The sequence below is a fragment of the Pteronotus mesoamericanus genome, unplaced genomic scaffold, assembly GCF_021234165.1.
Source record: "Pteronotus mesoamericanus isolate MK-2021 breed Mesoamerican mustached bat unplaced genomic scaffold, CSHL_Meso_final scaffold_54, whole genome shotgun sequence".
NCBI classification, from domain to species: domain Eukaryota; kingdom Metazoa; phylum Chordata; class Mammalia; order Chiroptera; family Mormoopidae; genus Pteronotus; species Pteronotus mesoamericanus.
In genome coordinates, this window is record NW_026555321.1 from 23,636,035 (window position 1) to 23,656,207 (window position 20,173).

The 20,173-nt window shown below is 34.4% G+C and overlaps 1 protein-coding gene across 3 annotated transcripts in view; it reads right to left on the reverse strand.

Moving 5' to 3' along the window:
* Positions 1-20,173, reverse strand: part of STAG1 (STAG1 cohesin complex component) — a 373,948-nt gene that overhangs the window by 80,473 nt on the left and 273,302 nt on the right. For all 3 annotated transcript variants that reach the window (XM_054595514.1, XM_054595513.1, XM_054595512.1), the window contains exons 14-15: positions 18,723-18,837; positions 5,439-5,556 (exon numbers count right to left, since the gene is read on the reverse strand). In XM_054595514.1, the coding sequence (XP_054451489.1) occupies positions 5,439-5,556; positions 18,723-18,837 (233 nt within the window). The remainder of the gene's footprint in view (positions 1-5,438; positions 5,557-18,722; positions 18,838-20,173) is intronic.

Consider the following 20,173-nt stretch of genomic DNA (forward strand, 5'->3'; position numbering starts at 1 on the left):
GTAAGTTTCGTTAACATCTATCATCTCATACAGACACAGAAAGGTTTCTGAATTTCTTGTATTGCTTTCAAAGGTCTCCCTGTTCTAAAGATTATAGAAATATATTTTCTTCTTCATTGACTTCTCTCTCAATCACTCCCCATTGTCTTTCACTTGCTTGTAAACTTTTAATCTGTCTGGAATTTATTTCTGCTGATAGTATAAAGTATAGGCCTGTTTATTCCCACCAGATGAAAATCCAATCATGTCTTTAACATTGTTAACTAAACCAGCTTCTCCTGCTGAATTTAAAAGTCACTTTTTATTATGTTTTGGGCTCTTACATATACTTAGATGTATTTCTGGATTCTTTATTTAGTTTCACTAATCTATTTCTATTACAATGCCATACTATTTTGATTATAGCAGCTTTATAATTTGGTATAATATACCTTAATATGTAACCCATTTAACCTAATTTGAATATTTTAGTGGAACAAGATTCCCTCATCTAGTCCGCTTTCTAAAATTTTTCTAATGCTAATGGTAAATGATTTACTAAGCATTTTCTATGTATAAGGCACTGCTGTAAGTGATTTACATGCATTAAATGTTTTTTATCCTCAAATAATTCCAAGAGATAGAAACTAGCATTCTCACACACACAGATGGGGAAAATGAGCTACACAGAGAAGTTAAGTAACTTTTCAAAGCACTTGGTGGTAGACCCATTTATGAACCCACGCGGTATGACTCCAGGGTCTGTGCTCTTATGCACTATGCTACACTGCCTTTTTTACATAAGCTTAAAATTCTAACAATATATAAACTTCAAAATCATTTTGCTTAGTTCCTCCTCTTTACCTCACAGAACTCTCTTAAACCCACTGGAATTCAGACTGGTATTTTAAGAAAATTATACATTACATTAAGAATAACTGAAATTTATATAATCTTTCTAGCCAGAAACATGATATAGCCCTCTTCAAGATCTTATTTTATGTCATTGAACAAAACATTACAGTTTTCTTCACATGGATTCTGTACTCTCCTTGTTGAATTCAATCCTATGTATTTTTAAAGATACATGTTGAGACTAATTTGAATAATTTAATTCTATCTTTCTATCTCCCTTTTCCTACGTGTCTCTTTTCCTCTGTATACTTACGTTAAAGACCGACAGATGTGGAGATTATAGAAACAGAAGCTAGGCATAATTTAAATGAAAAAAATTTAAGATTTAGAAATATAGTTTATAGTAATTATTTTAAAATAAGTTTAAGCAACTATAATGAAAAGGTAAACAAAGGCATAAGATCTTGTCCTTTTCTGTGTACCAAAATGATACTATATAGGAATATGTATGGCTATCTTAATTCAATCATTTTTGTTTTAACATTTTATTGTCTTAGGAAAAATATATGAGCTTTAGTTTGTTTTAGGAAAATCACATGAAATAGCTTCAGCTTTTTCCTTTATACTCCCTGATTTAGTGCCTAATAATAAGAAAAAACTTTCCACAAAATAAAACTAAGTTTTACTTTTATGATTCTATAATTTCAGAAATTTTCACATTTGGCTGGGGGGATAAAGGAATGATCTAGTTCTATGGAAAGCAAGGGGAGAGTGAGCAAGTTAGCTTAAGTATGAAACCTTTTCCCTACTATACTAAACTCGATATTAGCGTTGAAAAATAACTGAACCATACACAGTGTTCAATGACATAAATTTTGTTATTTACTCTATAATTTGAAACCATTCAATTAGACAAGGTACATGCAAAACAGTTGAAATTTAATTGAAATCCCTGTTGGGATACAACAGTAAAATCAGACAATAAAACTGAAAACAAAGCAAGCCTTAAGCCACAAACAAGAGCCAAATATAATAATTGGAACAAATAGGTAGCCAACTATTCACGCTATGAATTAACAGATAACTACATAACTTTGAAATCTTTGGAGACCTCTTTGTACATCATCTCCATTTCCTCATTATTGATTTTATTCTTACCACCTTGAACTTTGACTTCTCTCCTTTAACTGCCGCTGAAAGGAAAGGTTTAAAAGTCACCGATGACCTAAATCATCAGTTCTTTTCCTTCTCTCCATCATGTGATATTAATTTATTAAGCACAGCTCTCCTGAAACTTCTCTTTACTGGGCTTCGCAGGGTACAATTATCTGTTATCCTTTTTACAGCTTGCTAGAGTTCTTATCTTTCTTGCTCTTCCTGTTTCTGTCCCCAGTCCACAATCTTTCAAACTTAGCCACAGGCTCTCTTTCCTTCCTCTTTTATGTTTTTATTAGTATGTCCCATAGAGACCACTGCAAAAGTTACCTAACTGGTCTTCTGCCTACTCCACATCATGTTTACAAAGAACATCTTTCTTAAAATATAAATGTGATCACATCACCCTTCTCTTTAAAATACTTCAGTAGCTCCCGATTACATTTAGAATGAACTAAATAAATCCACTGATGAACTAAAAGGTTCTCTACATCATCTGGCCTCTGCCTCTTTCTCATCTTGTGCCACTGGTTCACTATGCTCTACATATTGTAGCTCCTGAAAGGTAACAATATCATCAGCCTTCAGATACTCTGCCGTCACTATTTCCTCTATCTAGAAAGCTCTTTTTTGATTATTTCCCATGGCAGGCCCCCTCATTATTATTATCCACTACGCTTGTAAGCTCTTAAAATTATTGTTCACTTGGTTTTGGTCTGCCTTCCCCACTAGAATGTAGCTCCATGTGGATAGTGAACTGATTTCAGTGCTCAGTATATTAGTTTGCACACAGAAGAGAGTCAATAAGTATTTTAAAGTTATAAATGAGTTGATTCCCTGGCTTTGGAGAATTCCACTTATCTGTATTACTTCATCCATCAACTACGTAACAATTTTAGTATTAGAAATGACCACAGATGATGATCTAATCAAAGGTCTTTTAAAAATTAGATGAAGAAGCTGAAAATCCAGGATAGTTCAACCACTTATTTATGGTTTTGTTGATACCTGATTTGTTATCTGTTCAGATTATACTAAAAATTTATTCAGCAATTTGATTTTTCTGTAGAATACATACAGAAGTTCAACAAAAAATTCCCTGTCCCGTAAAAACATTGCAAAGTAGTCTTTGACATTGTGTCTGTTTTCGTAAATTCTAGTCCTCTATCTCCAACTGCTAACTAAACTTTCATCCACTGGAAAAATCTATCACACTTTACCAACCTAAAATATAAAAATTTCTGATTAGTCTTAAACAAGTTACTATTTTTTTTTATCCTAAAATATAGCAAAATACTAGCACAGAAAATTGATTTGGAAGCCATTCCATACCAGAGCTTGTATGTGGCACAACATGCATTTGGACAAACACATGAACAAAGTTGTATCCTGAACAGCTCTGCATTTGTTATGCATAATTTCTCCAGCCTTGTCTTCCCATACTCAGTCATACCCTAAGACTGTTGTTCACTGATTTTTTTTCCATTTTATGGCTCACTTCATTTTTAGCTAAAATTGAACCAAAAACTTAAGCCAAAACATCTTGACTGAATATTAAATCTAATGTCAACTAAATTTAAAAAACAAAACAACTAATAGTACAGTTATTTTAATGAGGCAAATCTATCTAGAATACCTTGATAACTGACAGACTTAATAATAATACTATTTAATGACTTAACCATCTTATTTAAATGAGAGCAAAAAATCAACAATACCAAAGCATAGGTCCTTGGATCTTCTTTTAATTTATATCCCCTGCCTCTCTTATCCTTGGAAATAATATTATAGAACTTACAGGGCGATTAAAAAGAGCTGGAATAATAATAAACAAGAAGCTCTAACCCAATGTCAAGCACTTTGTTCAAGTGTTGATTGGGCAGTAGTAATGAGAAGGGAAATTGATTTTATCAGAGAAAATATTAAGATTAGTTAGAAAAGGAATGTATGAGGCAGTGAACTTAACAGGAACATATATAAGTAAAACAGAAAGAAAAAATACAGAATATATGTTCATATTCCTGTGATCACAAAAGTGAAAGGAATATTTTCCTTTCAGTTGAGAGTTTGACTTTGTAAGCAGAAGGTCCTACCACCTTAGTAATAAGGCCACCTTCTTACAAAAAATATGGAGAAAAAAACAAACATGCAAAGAAAGTAAATAATAATCAGAGGTAGAGCCAAATATACTATAATAACATCTACCCTGAAAGAAAATCTATGAAAAGTTTAGAAAGGATTTGTGTTACAAATTAAGGATGAGGTTATGAGGCAAAGTTCTTTTGTTTAAAAGAGGCAATTTGGGCCAGTTTACTGGAATGTAACTGAATGTGATGCATACCTGTTGTTTCATTGAATTTTTGTCAGAGTCAGAGTAGATAATGCCAGTTAGCATCACTATTTGGAAAGAACACTGGGGGTTGGTCACTCTCCTGGTGACCTGTTTGGGTAGTCTTTACTAAAGGAGATGGCTCATTCTGCTTTTATATTCCTGAGGATTTTGAACCATATAAAAATCAGGGGAAGTAGAACAGAGAATTAACAGTTTAACTGGATTACATTTAATCCTTACAACAACATAAGGTATATAGGGAAAATTATCTCTTTGTTACAAAGAAAAGGAGGCTAGTAATCAGAAAAAATGAGGACCTGGGTCACAAAGGATAAAGTTAAAAATGTGAACCTATTTCTTTTAATTCTTAAGTCCATGTTTACTACAAGCTTCACTTACATCAAAGTTATCATCTACATTCCAGGACTGTTGTATGAATTAAATGAAACAGCAGTTTTTTAAAGCCCTATTGTGGGCTAGTTTGAAAAACAAACCATAAATAGGAAAAAGCATTTCTAGTTTTAAGGATCTAATATTCATATAAGCTTTTAGAATATAAATGATTTTTTAGGTACACATATACATTTTCCTGTTCATGTTACTATGCAACATGTAGTAAGATGCATATTTCAGAAATTATCATATAGTAATTATACCTATTTCTTGAATAGCTATGTAAATGACTATTTTTGACTTTCTGATTTTAATAATTAAGAAAATACAACAAAAGGGGATGGTTGTGGTCCAATGAAATCTTTTTGTTTCAAAGGCTTTTCCAAGTTCACATTTAAATGTAGCAAAAAGATTCTGAGTGCCCATTGTAAAATTTTTCACAATTAAGAATGTCTGTATTTTGTATCTCAAATCAGCATAATAAAAACTGTTTGAATATTACACAACACAGATTTTAAAGAACTTTTTCTGGTAGATAGCAGTGTTAATCTAGAAAGATGTTATAAGTTACTGAGATACCCTTAGTTATAGGCAATAAACTGTTCGCAAAAAGACATACAGCATTCTTGCATATATTCCTTTTAAGATGCGATTTATACAGGATGGTACTATTATTAATAGATATCTATAACAATATGTAGATCAACTTATGAAAATACTATACCTTCCTCTCCTTGAACAGGTTCTTCTAATAGCAACTCTGTCATACATTCCCAGTCTTTCAAAAGTTCTTGAGAGCTCTCCCACAAACTGTCCACCAAGTAGGCTGCATGCTCGTGCAACTAAAAACAACAAATCAAGTGTGACTGAAGAATATTTAATGAAGAAACTACAAATAATATTTTGAGTTAATAAACTATTTTCTTCATAATTAAAATGGCTTGTTCACAATGTCCCAACGTAGTCCACTGTCAATAATGGAAGGCACTATATGAATTCAAATAAAAAAAGGTTTTTACAGTAGTTAATGACATCATTTACAGATGAGGAAACTGAGAGTATAATTAACAGAATTCCTGAAATTATAAACTAGATCTAGTCACTTTTAACTATTCTTGGATTGTCTCTTGCAACTACTTTTTTTTTTTAAAGAAGTCAATTACTTTCTCCAAGAACTGCATTTGAAACTTAGGTACCAGCCTAAGTATTCAGTACTTTATATCTCTCTCACCTTTAGTCAAGGTCAAAATGTAAGTTACTCCACATTTCTGTTTTCTACTTTTATTTCCATTTAACCCAATGCATTCCACATATAATCTTACCCCAATTTTTGCTATTTGTTACTCTTCACAATTTTCTTGAAATGTTTTTGCAGTAAACAAACACTAAGTTTCTCATCTAACACTTCATACCAAACTCTCTCCCACTTGTTAGTCATTAAATCATGAAGAAGATGACTCCACTAAAGCTCCTTAGGCAAGGTAAGCAAAGAAAGTGTTGGCCTTGCTCCTGTTTCTGCTACTTAAAATTAACTTTTCCACTGTTGTATAAAAATTCTTCCATCTTTAAGGTTCATGACATTCAGCTTAACCACTTCGTACACTGGTGTTTTCTAAGCTATAGATTGCAAACTTTTCACTCTATTAAATTTATTTAATGCATTAAGACCAAAGTTTCAAAAATTGAAACAAAGTAGAAAGGAATATATAGCACAAAGAAAGGTAAGTTATATTTTATTTTATATAACTCTTATTTCAGTTCTATGTGCTCATACTTAGCTTATGTGCTCATGAATAATGGCCCCAAAATGTAGACCTTTCTAGACCTACTGGTTGTCTACTTGATATCTTGGCACATTTGGCATGTAAGCTGATTTTCTTCCTCATATGCCAATTCTACTGTTATTCTTAACTTCAATGTGTATTTGAATGATCAGTGTAAAGCACTGCCTCATTTGACCGTCAAGTTCTATACTTCATTTCCACTGCATTTCAAGTCTCATATTCTGGCTCCTGAAATCCTTCTTGAAATCTACCCCTCCACACACACACCACAGTCTCACAGTCTGGTTTTTGTCAAAGTCAGACTAGATAATATCAATTAGCATTTCTGCTTGGAAAAGAACATAAGCAAAGGCTTGCAGCAAGGTTTTTTTCAAACTTTTTAAATTCAAATATACTAAGGAAACTATCCCTAGATCATCAGCAGTAACATTGTTCCCTAAGTGACAGGCATAAGTGGCATACAACTTGGTGTCAAAAATGAAAACTAACAACAGTAACAAAAAACAAGTAGTTTTAAAATTGTTGCTATTAAAATCCAAGTTGAAATGGAGTTATTGTTTAATGGGTACAGAGTTTCAGGTTAGGAAAATTTTTGAAAAAGTTCTGGAAATGGATGGCAGTGATGGGTGCACAGCCATGTGAATGCACTTAATGTCAATGAACTGCATAGTTAAAAATAGTGGAAATGGTACAGGTATGTATATTTTTCCACACTAAAACAAAAACCCTAAGCTAAATAAACTTGCTTTTATGCTTACCTATGTGTCATTACAGTGTGTCTGTAGGATATAAAAAGGTTAACAATTATATTTTTGGTGGATTATACCTTCTATTCTATACAATTATCTCCTTTGTCCTCAGTTCTGGTTTATCTTACATGATACTGTCCCTTCAGTTGTTTTGTAAATATTTGTTAATTATATCTAGGACCTTATCCAGTATATCTAATTTCTGGTGCTCATTTGTAACCTTTCTGTGTTATTTTAATTAAGGTGTGTTTGTAAACAACATTTTTCATTTATTTATTTCAACCTTAATTACAATGTGCTTTTTAATAAAGCATGTTACTCCACTTACATTTATTGGCATTACTGACATTGGAAATAATTCTGGCACCTAATTCCTTGTGCTTTACTGATGACTCTTATTTTAACTGTGCTTCCTTCAGTTTTGAGAGACAGAAACATCTACTGTTGTTCCACTCATTTACACATTCGCTGACTGATTCTTGTATGTGCCCTGACCAAGGATCAAACTAGCAGTGTTGGCATATCAGGACAGCACTATAAGTAACTGAGCCATCGGGTCAGGGCCCAGTTTTATTTTCTAACACATTGGGTTGGCCAAAAAGTTCATTTGTTTTTTTTCTGTAAGATGGCTCCAGTAGTGCTTAGTTGCCTTTAACTTCATTCAAAACAATTTTGTTAGATTATATTGTGAGAGCTGCCATATCAGTGTGCATTAAAAAAAAAAAAAAATCATCTTTTCATGAAGATGGTGCCCAAAGTGAAGAAGGTAGACCCTACTCCTCCCAAAGCTGAAGCCAAGGCAAAGGCTTTGAAGGCAAAGAAAGCAGCGCTAAAAGGTATCCATAGCTACCAAAAAACAGAAGATCCACATGTCACTCACTTTCTTGAGGCCTAAGACACTGCAGCTCCGAAGGCAGCCTAAAAATCCTCAGAAGAGCTCCCCAGGAGAAACAAGCTTGACCACTATGCTATCATCAAGTTCCTCCTGACTATCGAGTCAGCCATGAAGTTAGCAGACAACAATATACTTGTGTTCATTGTGGATGTCAAGGCCAACACGCACCAGATCAAATAGGCTGTGAAGAAGCTCTATAACATTGACGTGGCCAAGGTCAACACCCTGATTAGGCCTGATGGAGAGGAGGTGGCATATGTTCAGCGGGCTCCAGATTGATGCTTTCGATGTTGCCAACGAAATTGGGAACAACTAAACTGAGTCCAGCTGGCTAATTCTGAACATAAAAATTTTATACTATAAAAAAAATAATATAAAAAAAATGAATTTGGTAATTTTTTGTGTAGCCATTTTAATATTGAAGATAGAAGGAAATATGCGACATTTTTAGCATATTATGCTTTATTATTTCAAGAAAGGTAAAAATGCAACCAAAATGCAAAAAAAAAAAAAAAATATGATCTGTGCAGTTTATTGAGAAGTTGGTGTGACTGATCAAATGTGTCAAAAGTGGTTTGTGAAGTTTTCTGCTGGAGATTTTTTTCTGAAGGATGCTCCACAGTTGGGTAGAGCAGCTGAAGTTGATAGCGACCAAATTGATACATTGAGAACAATCAATGTTATATCACATGGGAGAGAGCCGACATACTCAAAATATCCAAACCAATAAAGTTATTGGTGAAAATGAAGTGTGTCTTTTATTTTACGGAAAAAACAAAATGTACTTTTTGGCCGAGCCAATATTTTTCTGTAATCAAGATCTTTAGCACATTTATTTCTCTTCCTTTAATTTGAAACATTATATTCCTATGTGGTAAGAATAATTTTTAGATGTTTAATTTTACAGCCATATTATTTTGGCTTCAGACTTATTTGCTCATCAGTGTTTCTTGTTTTTTGTTTAATGTATCCATTTTTCATTTTTGCTAGAAAATATCACCAAGCAATATTTTGTATATAGCGTGCATGGGTAGTAAACATTCTAACTGAAAGTCCTTTGATTAGCTACTCCCCTCTCCTCTGCTCTCTTTACAGAGCTCCTACTTGATAAAAGTACTTAAACTGTAATCCCTCTCTCTTAATTTCTCTCATATTTTTTATTTCTTCTTTTATATAACTTTCTGGAAAAATCCCGGGGTCTAATCTACAGCCAATCATTGGTTGCATCCATTCAGGCCATTTAATAATATGCTTCACCTCTAAATTTGGAAATCATGTTTTTTCAATTTCCAAAAACACTCTTCCTCTTTCATAATGGCTTCCTTCTGTATCTGGGGGTATTGATAAAACATTTCCTTACTGATATGTTGGGTTTGTGCTGTGCTTTCATAGTATGGATTTTTCTAAGTTTTAGTGATTCTTGTTTGTCAGTTCACATATGTTAAGGAATCTAAACTCAAGAACACTGGTAAGTAGAATCCCTTTCTTGAGTTTGATTGCAAGGTGTTGGCTTCTTTGGTTGTGCAGGAAAGTGGAAAGAGGAAACTATAATCAGACTTTTCTTCTAACGTGTGGGTATGCAATTTGTCTTCCGAATACAGAATTTCCCTGTCCCTCCTGGTGGTAATAAATTATCTGGGGCATTCATTCATTACTTTGCTGCTCAGACCCATGTACACAGCCCAAATGCCTAGACCAGCACTTCTAAGTGAGGAATAAGCTCAGCTAACGGGCAGCTCTTTAATCACTATTTATAGTTACCTCTTTCACCAGCCTTTGTTGCCCTGATCTTTGGTGTATTTCAGATTTCTACCAGAAAATCTCAAAAAATTCCCCCCTATTTTTGTCTCATATGTGGAGTATTGATTACTTAACTCCAATGGAATTCATAGTCAATTACTTCATAGCTTCCACAAATTCCTCACTGTTCTGGTAAACTGGTAATCTTTCATATTGGTTTATTTAGCATGAGGTTTTCAGTTGGATGAATTGCTGCCACAGCTGAAGGCTTTATGTAGTATACTTACATTAGCATTGGCTTTTTGTTTTGTTTTGTTAGATTTATGTCTTGTATCTAAATGCATAAATCAATGCATTTATTATAGGCCAGGAATGTTTCGAATTGTGAAGAGTCTACTGGTCTTTCAATTCCTTCAGTCTTCAGATGGCATGCTTTACTGTGATAACAGAAATAAGAATTGTAGGTCCAACTTCTGCAAGTGACTGTTTTGATGTAGGAACCATGGTACCTGATCCCCATAGCCTATCTCTTCATCTTGGTTTTGCAAAAAAAAGAGTATATGCACTTTGTATGCTGGCTGATTTCATCTTTCTTCACCATTTTCCTGAGGAAGATGCCATAACAGGTGCAGCATTTACTGAAGATTCTGACCTTCTTGGTGTCAGCCATGTCACCATAAACTAGGTCAAAACCTAAGACCTACACTGCATTGGCATTTTTAAGGATCACTTTTTCATGTCTTCAACCCAGCATATGAAAATTTAGCTCGGGCATACTGTCATTGTTACAAGATTCTTTTGTGTGTAGTAGTCAAAATTCTCAATGTAGATGCTAACCTCTTTGAACATTTCCTCATCTTTCTGAGTATAAGATGGAGGCTATGTAGAATGTATTGTGTCAACAGCAATAATCAGTTGTTTCAAACTCATAGTGTATACCAGAAGGATATGAAGATGTGTTCCTTTCTGATTAGGAGTTCCAAGTTCACCAATATTAGAAACAACAATCAGTATAATGTGGTCAGTGAGGAATTGGCTTGACATGATTTTTATGACACAGTCTTTCTGCCTGGGGACATCTATGATAGCCACATAACTTGCTAGTCTCAAATCTTTACAAGTATGCCAAATGAATCCAAGTTAGAGGAAAACAAAAATCTAAGAAGGACACTAAGAATAAAAGGTTGTAATCGCATTTCACACACTTTATACCAAGGACGTTCTATTGGTAGTGAAAGATGAAGCTATAAGAAAGGCCTTGAGGCATTATAAATGGCTATAAAAAACCTGGGATTAAGAAGAATTTGGAACCCTAAAAATAAATTCTCTAAGGAGTTTATGGTATCATAATTTTATAAAAACAGCATGAAACTAAGGTATCTGCAAGCGTTCTTTGTAGTCTTTAGGAATTAAATGAACAAAAAAACTAACTTGTTAATAGTCACTGCACAGAGCATGGAGGCTAATTCAAATTATGTTCAAATTTACTTTAAAATAATATATAACAAAATTATATTGAGGTAGATTTCACGCTTCTATATCTAAGTATAATTTAGTGCATTTCCTCTAAGCTGGTACACAAAATAAACTAATCTCATTTTCCTGGTGACTTAAATTATAATTTTCTGGGTGCATTCTGATTCACCTGTAATTAAATTCAAGGTTACTCACAATATTTTACCTTATTTTCTCGCCTGTAAACTTTTCAGTCAAATAGATAAATATTACATGAAAGGAAATCACTGTATAATAGAACCTTACAGTAATTTCTTTTGTGAGAATTTATAATGTGAAACTTGAAGAACATACAATGCTAAACAAGAAAAAAAGTTATTCATGCACTAGGAATGAACACTATGGGAAGATATATCTTAGATATATCAACATATCTGTTAATTTTATGTCTTAAATGACTATCATAATTAGTCTCGTAATTCCATATGCTTAGAAAGAGGGTGACCATACTTCTAGATTGCCCAGAGACATTCTGGGTTATGCTTATTGTTTTAAAATAATTATTCATAGCATCCTTGTCACTCTGAAAAGCATCACAATATATGCAATAAATTCTATGATATCACCACCTATAAGGAAAGCTGGAGTCATCACATTCAAGTAACATTCATTGTACCACTTGGTATGCATCTAAGATATACAAGCTATTTTGTCACCTGAAATCAAAGACTGCTATAAAGGTTGAGATTGCTTAACAATGTCACTTTTTAGTATAAAAAGAAATGAAAATTAGTAACTAGTTTAGGCAAATCTCTTTATATCCATTAAATCAACTGTAATTGATATATAAAAGAGGGTATACTGTAAACTACTTTCAATTCAGTATTTTAGAATTCTATTACTAAAACGTTACTATTTAAAAACCAAGTAAAACAAATCAAGATGGCGGAGGAGTGAAGGGAAGTCATACTGACCTCCTCTCAGGACCAATCTGGAATTACAACTAAATTGCGGAGAAATCGCCTGGAACAAACAACTGAACAATAGTGAGAGAGGAGCCGTATAACCTCGAACAGACAGAATCAGCATTAGCACAACCTAACTGGTACGGAGTGTGGTAGAGACTTGAGAAAGCAGGCTGGGTGCCCACAAGTGGCAGCGCCAGAGGGATTTTGAACTGGCCAGATGGATCGCCCTGAGAAGAGCAGGACCTAAACCGTAAGAGGGGATCTTGAGCCTACAGCTCCAGAGCCCAAAAAGTACACAGCTAACAACCAGCTGCCAAAAGTGGCAGGGTTTCTCTCTGCCAGAGATGGGCGGCTGGAGATGTAAAGAGCCGTTTAAAGGGCCAAAGCATAAATTTTTATTTGCAGCCACTTACCCTGGGATTCAGCAAAGGCGGGGGCAGAGTGAGCTAGAGATGCTGGAGGAGAGACTGGGGAAGGAGGCTTTGGGGAGAGAACTGAGAGAGTAGCCAGCAGGATCCTGGTACTGACTCCTCCCCCATATGGAAACAGTCATCCTGCTCTGGGAGACCAGCCCCCTGAGTGGCAACAGGATGGGAGGACACAAGAGCCCAGCCTCCAGGAGGCTCTGCCCTAACCTGGTGGTATGCAAGCCTGAACGCTGAGTGCAGAGTGGCAGCCACAGATAATAGATCCGTGGCTAAAAAGGGTGCAGAGTGGTCTGAAGACACTTGAGGGGAGACTGGAGTTGGAGGCTTTGCGGAGAGAATGGAGAGTAGCCGGCGGGATTCTGATGCTTACTCCTTGCCCATAGAGCAGCAGTCATCTGGCTCAGGCAGACCACTCCCCTGCGAGACAGCAGCATGAGAGGACCCAAAAACCCCGCCCCAGGAGGGACTCTGCCCTACCCTGTGGTGCCCGCCCTTAGGCCATGTGGAGCCTTAGCCTGACTGCTGAGTGCAGAGTGACTAGATTAACAGCTGAAGGAGATAGCCATAGACAGTAGATTCCTGGAAGTCTTGAACACTCTGCCTAACGTCAGATGGGGTCAACATATGACATCATCAGAGGCAGATCCAGAAAGAAAAAAACAATAGTCTCCTGTCATAGAAGTTCACACCATAAAGGCAGGAAGTCAAGACAGATCAATTTAAGAAGCAAAAGCAAAAAAAAAAAAAAAAAGTCCCACAAATAATGAGAAGACAAAGAAACACCCCCCAATTGAAGGGAAAGGAGGACTCTCCAGGAAGACAACTACATGAAACAGAGGCAAGTAAACTATCACATATTGAGTTCAAAACAATGGTTCTAAGGAAGCTCAATGAGCTCAGAGAGAATTACAAAAAAACTACAGGGAAACTACGAGGAACTTACTGCAAATTATATCAACATGAAAAAGAACATAGAAACTATCAATAAGAGGCAAGAGGAAATGAAGAGTATGATTTCTGAATTGAAGAACACAGTAGAAGAAATCAAAAGCAGGCTAGATGAAGCATAGGATTGAATCAGTGAGCTAGAGGATGAGGTAGAAAAAAGCTCCCAGAAAGAGCAAGAAAATGAAAAAAAGACTCAAAAAGAACGAAGAGGCATTCAGGGAAATGCAGGACAACCTGAAATGTAATAATATCCGTATAATAGGATATCAGAAGGAAAAGAGGGGAAAAAAGGGGTAGAGAACCTATTTGAAGAAGTAATGATGGAAAACTTCTCTAATTTGAGGAGAAAAGACACACAAGTCCAGGAAACACAGAGAGTCCCATTCAAGAGGAACCCAATGAGGCCCACTCCAAGACACATCATCATTAAAATGGCAAATATCAAAGACAAACAGAAAAATCCTAAAGGCAGCAAGGGAGAAACAGGTAGTAACATATAAGGGACACTCCACACAGCTAGCAACTGACTTCTCAACAGAAACACTACAAGCCAGAAAGGAATGGCAAGAAATATTTCCAGTAATGAAAAGCAAAGGCCTGCAACCAAGACTGCTCTATCCAGCAAGGCTCTCAATTAAAATGGAAGGCGAAATAAGGAGTTTCCCAGACCAAAGAAGGCTAAAATACACCACCACCGAACCAGCACTGCAAGATATGCTAAAGGGACTGCTTTAAGAAGATGATGAAAAGAGTCTATGAATACTCAGTTCCTTTCACAGTCACCAATACTCGATATTACCAATATTTTTAATACTTATTAATCTGATTGTGACAATGATGTTATTTTTCATTGTTACTTGATTATTTGTTGAAACTAAACTTGTTTCTGTATATGTCTTGCCTCTATTATTTTTTAAAAGCTTTAAATGACTTTTTGGTATTCTTTATCCATTTTTTGACACAACGTTTGTACAACTTTTTCTCTAAAACAAACAAACAAACAAAAAACCCTATTAACCCATTTTTAGATTGTGGCAAATACTTGCCTAATTCTATTACTTGTCCTTTAACATTTTTTATATGTATATTACTGTATAGTCTTAAATGTTTAATATAGTCATATTTTCAATATTTTACTTTATAGCTTCTGAGTTTGAATATTTTACTTCAGAGTAAGAAAAATATTATTTTGTATTTTCTTCTAAAAATCCTTAGATTTTACATTTTTGAGTTTCAACTCATCTTAACTTTTTTTTGTATAAGGTGTGAAATAAGACTCTATATTTGTTTTATTTCAAGTAGTAGTGGTCCATGCACCTTATTTGTTGAGTAAGTCTTATTTTCCCCATTGATTTGAAATACCAATTTAATCATATATTACATTGTTAGAAAGATATATCTGTTTGTTTCTAGAATGCTCATTTTATTTCATTGATCTACTTGATTCTGTGCTGGTGTCACGTTGTTTTAATTGCTCAGACTTTATAATGGATTTAAATTTTTAAGTATTTTATAATGGATTTTGACATTTAACAAAATAAATAAATAACATCAACCTGCAGTTGAAAAAAGAAAAAAAACACATCCAAGTTAAACAAAGAAAATACAATTATCAGTTCAGTTAATCCTAGTTAATTGACTGATGATTCATCGATAAGCTGACCTCATGCTACTTGATGATTTCTAAGGTGTCTTTCAATTTAAGTTTTTATGAGTCTATTACTACAATAATGCTATTTCAAGTGTTTCAGTAAAACAAAGAGGAATTTTGAGTAGAAAACAATCAGAATCTCATCCCACCATACTTTAAGAATATACTTGTGACTTTAATAAACATTCAGCTCAGGATATTAAAAGAGATTTTTAACACAGAACATTTCTTGTGAAACACAGGAGACCATAAAGGTCAATATTATTATCACAAATCAACTAGAAATCCTTAAATATAATTTGCAGTTGCTTTTGCAGGTGACAAGAATACCATAGAGGAGAACTGAAAAATATATTTTAATGTTCTTATAACACTTTTGTAAACACAAAAATACAGTAATACTATCTGAAAACAGAGCAGCAATACACATTACAAATTATTGCTTTGAATAAAATATAAAACTATATAAAACTAAGTACTGTACTTATGCCTTTTAATATATCAGAAAGAAAAGTCTCTGGGCTTTTAGAGATCTAAAACATTTTTCGTCAACTAATAATTAACCTAGATCATCATATTGCCTAAAATTAAAAAAAATCCTCACCCAAGGACGTTTACTGATTTCAGAGACAGTGGAAGGGGCGGGGGGAGAGAGAGAGAAACATTAATCAGCTGCTGTCCACAAATGCCCCCACTAGGGATCAAACCCACAACCTAGGTATGTGCCCTGACCAGGGAGCAAATCCACCACCTTTTGGTTGCATGGGATGATACTCCAAACAACTGAGCCACCCAGCCAAGGCACATTCCCTAACTTTTAGCAAATAATGTAAATAGAATTTGTATGTCTTACACATATGATTTTTGAATCTGTCGATGCTATAAAAGTCAAATTTTCATATAGCACTGAATTGTTGCATAATACTTTTAACCATGTTCTTCTAAATCCTAAGGAGGCCAAGGGTATACTTTGAAATGGTTTATCACAAGTGTGATATTTACTGAGTATTTAATGTTTTATCTCAAACATTTACAATAATATTGTATTTTACCCATAACATATTCACACTTGGTTTTTTAAAAAAAATAATGATTTAAACCCTTACTAGGCAAAGTGTGGTTACTTGACCAGAAGCATAAATATCCTGTAAAAGGGCTGGTTAAAAATGCAGCATCTCAGGCCCTACCCCAGAGCTACTGAGTAAGAACTGGCTTTTTAATATGATACCCACATAAATTGTAGACATATTTAAAACACTGTTCTTAAACATACCCTTCCTCAAATGCATCTCTTCAGCTAGTTTTGGTTCTAACTGTATTCTTTCTCTATTCATTTCCCATTTGCTTCAACAAATATTGGCAACTCCACTACTTTTCCTCTCCTTTTTCCCCTAACCCCTACACATTCCACTGACTCTGTTCTTTCTTCTAATTTTAATTTTCATACAGGCTGCCTGTTTGTCCCTCTATTTCTCATTCTGACAGAGTTTCTTCAACACTTTCAAATTTGAGCAGTTAGAGAATCTTTGAAGTCTCTCTTCTTCCAGAACATTCCAATACAAACCAAAAATGCTTTTTCCAAAGTAATATTTAAAGTCTGAAATTTCCAGATTTTCTCCATTTTCTTTATGACCCTTTTCCCACTCATTTCTAAGTCAGGTACAATAGCTTATTCATTCAGGTTCTTTTTTGAGGATTAGCTTTCTATTCTTAAATGTCATGACAATAATAAGAAGTAGCATTTTAGTGAACAAACCCAACTTCACTTGGGCAGATTCTGATAGATAATATATTATGAATAATAATTACAAAATTATTTAAGTGATCATTCACATGGAAATACTGCTATGGTGCTTGTAAAACTATTACTCAAATCATTTACATTCATATTTTTTCTCATTAAATAATGTAATTTTCAAACAAGACAGAATAATTTTAACATGTGACAACTTTCAAAAACTGTTTAAGTAATATAACTTAATTGCTACAGAAAAAAACTCATGAAAAACACAAAGAATAGTAAGTATGCAGTACTGCAATAACTTAGTGAGGACTTCAACAGCAAAAAATAGATCTGGTCAGAAACGAAGGATACACTAACTGAAATAAAGGATAATTTACAACAGTTTGGAACATTAAAAAAAACAAAAAACAATCATTCAGAACAACAAGAAGGAAAAGGAATAAAAATAAAATGAGGATAATATAAGCAGCCTCTGGGACAACTTCAAGCACTGCAACATTTGTCTCATGGGGTGCCAGAAGGAGAAGAGAATGAGCAAGAAACTGGAAATCTATTTGAAAAAATAATGAAAGAATACTTCCCTAATTTGGTGAAGGAAATAGACATGCAATAAACTAATTTGTAGGGAAAGCACAGAGAGTCCCATACAAGATGGATACAAAGAGGCCCACTCCAACACACACCGTAATTAAAATGCCAAAGGTTAAAGATAAAGAGAAAATCTTAAAAGCAGCAAGAGAAGTTAGTTACCTACAGGGGAGTTCCCAGAAGACTACCCGCTGATTTCTGAAAAGAAACTTTGCAGGCTAGATGGGATTGGCAAGAAATATTCAAAGTCATGAAAAACAAGGAGCATTTTGATGGTTGCCAGATCCAAGTGTGGAGGAATGGGTGAAGAGGTGAGAGGATTAAGAAGTACAAATAGGCAGTTACAGAATAGCCACAGGACTGTAAAGTACAGTATAGGAAATGAAGTAGGGAGAGAACTTATAGGCATGACCCATGGACATGAACAATGGTGGGGGAATTGACTGAGGAAGTGGGAGGGTGCTGGGTGGAGGGGGCAAAGAGGGAAAAATCAGGACAACTGTAACAGCATAATCAATAAAATATAATTTAAAAAAGAAAAATATCAGTTTGAGATAGTATAGAGACTTGGGCCCATGAACAAAAAAATCACTACACTGGGTGGACAGAAAGCCAAGTTAAGACCAGGCAACCAGACTGTCACCAACTATCCACTCCCTGCAAAAAAAAAAAAAAAAAAAAAAAAAGGCAGAATTTTATCTCCCATCTGCTTAATTTTCCTAAACTGACATGAAAAATTTCAAAAGCCCACTTTTTTCATATAGCTTGTCTTTCTGTGCAAGGTTACTTTGTCCCCAGCTTATAAAAGCAGTCAGGCAGAGCCAATACCTACCCATGCACACAGGTAGTTCAGAGGACCTTCTTTTCTTTTGTGTCATCTGCCTTTTGTTCACGCATAAGCTTAATAAAACATGTCCGAAAATTGTTTCCTCTCAATTCTATCTTGGGGTTCTATTCCACCAGAACCCCAATGCCGGTATAAATTAATTATAATGTATGACGATTTTATTTAATATGTAATCTAAAATACATACAAAATACTTATGTTAAAAATTTACCTCACTTTCAAGAAAGAAAAGAACCAGCATCCTAATGAGATTGCCATTCGGACTGTTCCTTCCCCTTCTCTTTGCTAATGCTTCTTCTGCTTGTGGGTCATGTCGGCTAAATAGCCTGGAAATAAGTAAAAAAACAAGATAATTACAAATTTATATGGATATGAACTTCAGTTTTTTTCTTCAATGTACAAAATATTTCAGTGCTAAAAAATATATCAGGGATCAGGTTACTGATACACTTCAACATGGGTATGCAACTGATGTTTTTATAGATAAAAGTTTAGATCTGAACCATTTCATACAATCTGATCATATATAAAGTATATAAAAGGAAAATTTTTTACTGATGACTAATCAATGTTAAAATACTTATGAAAAAATGTAAACTATTTTTATTATATGAAAGGTACTATAATTTTAGAGAGTATATAATTTTAAAGAGTTCTATTTCCTCGCATATTGATTTCAGTCAAGAAATTGTAGTATTTAGTCAAATGTTCCAGCAATAATATAAAAATTCATACTTTCAATCATGACTACTTCTTGTATACTTCTGTACTTATTAGCCTATTACCTAAAAACAGTACTCACTAGCTCAATAGTATTGAGTAAAATGACATAAACATTAAATTTATTAAAATACCACTTAGCGACAAAACTTCTAAAATATGGCAAAGAAATGACCTGAAAATTTTTATTTGCTAAAACGATTTATTCTAATACAATTTAAAGACTGCTAAAGGTGCCTTATTACCAGGTTTTGCTCCAGGTAAAAGAAATATAACGGTGAACAAAGACAAAATTGCTGTTTTCACTGAGCTCTCACTCTGGTGGTTGAAGATAAACAGTAGATAAATATATAATATCTTAGTTGGTATAAGGAAAAACAAGGAACTAGGGATGAAGATATAGAATGTGTTAATTTAGATATGGACATCACAATGGGTCTATCAGATGAGAGGCTAAATAAGTGAATAAGGAAAGAATAATTTCATGTGTCATAAAAATAAGCCAATCTTAAGCAGAAAATGAGTACAGAGAAGCTGAGTATTTGTGGAGGAAGGAGAAAGTGTATAGCAAGGGGAGACTAAAGTATTATCTTTCATTTTAATGCTCACCTAAGGGTAAATTTTTTATTAGATTTATTAGATTTAGAGGTGGGGGAGGTGGGGGGGAGAGAGGGAGAGAGAGAGAGAGAGAACATCGATTGTTTGGTTGGCTCCTGTATGTGCCCCAACCAAGGGTTGAACCAAAAACCAGGAAGAGCTAGAGTATTATTCTTTCCCGCCGCAAGTTTTAATGAGTGGCAGCACTGCATCACATGCTCCAGTTCAGGATGAGAATTTTCTAATAAACCTTTCTGATATGAAAATTCTTCCTTTTCATCACCCAAATGTCCACCCTAAGTAGAGGGAAGTAAAGACGGGATGGACTCTAAGTTTCTTGGGGGA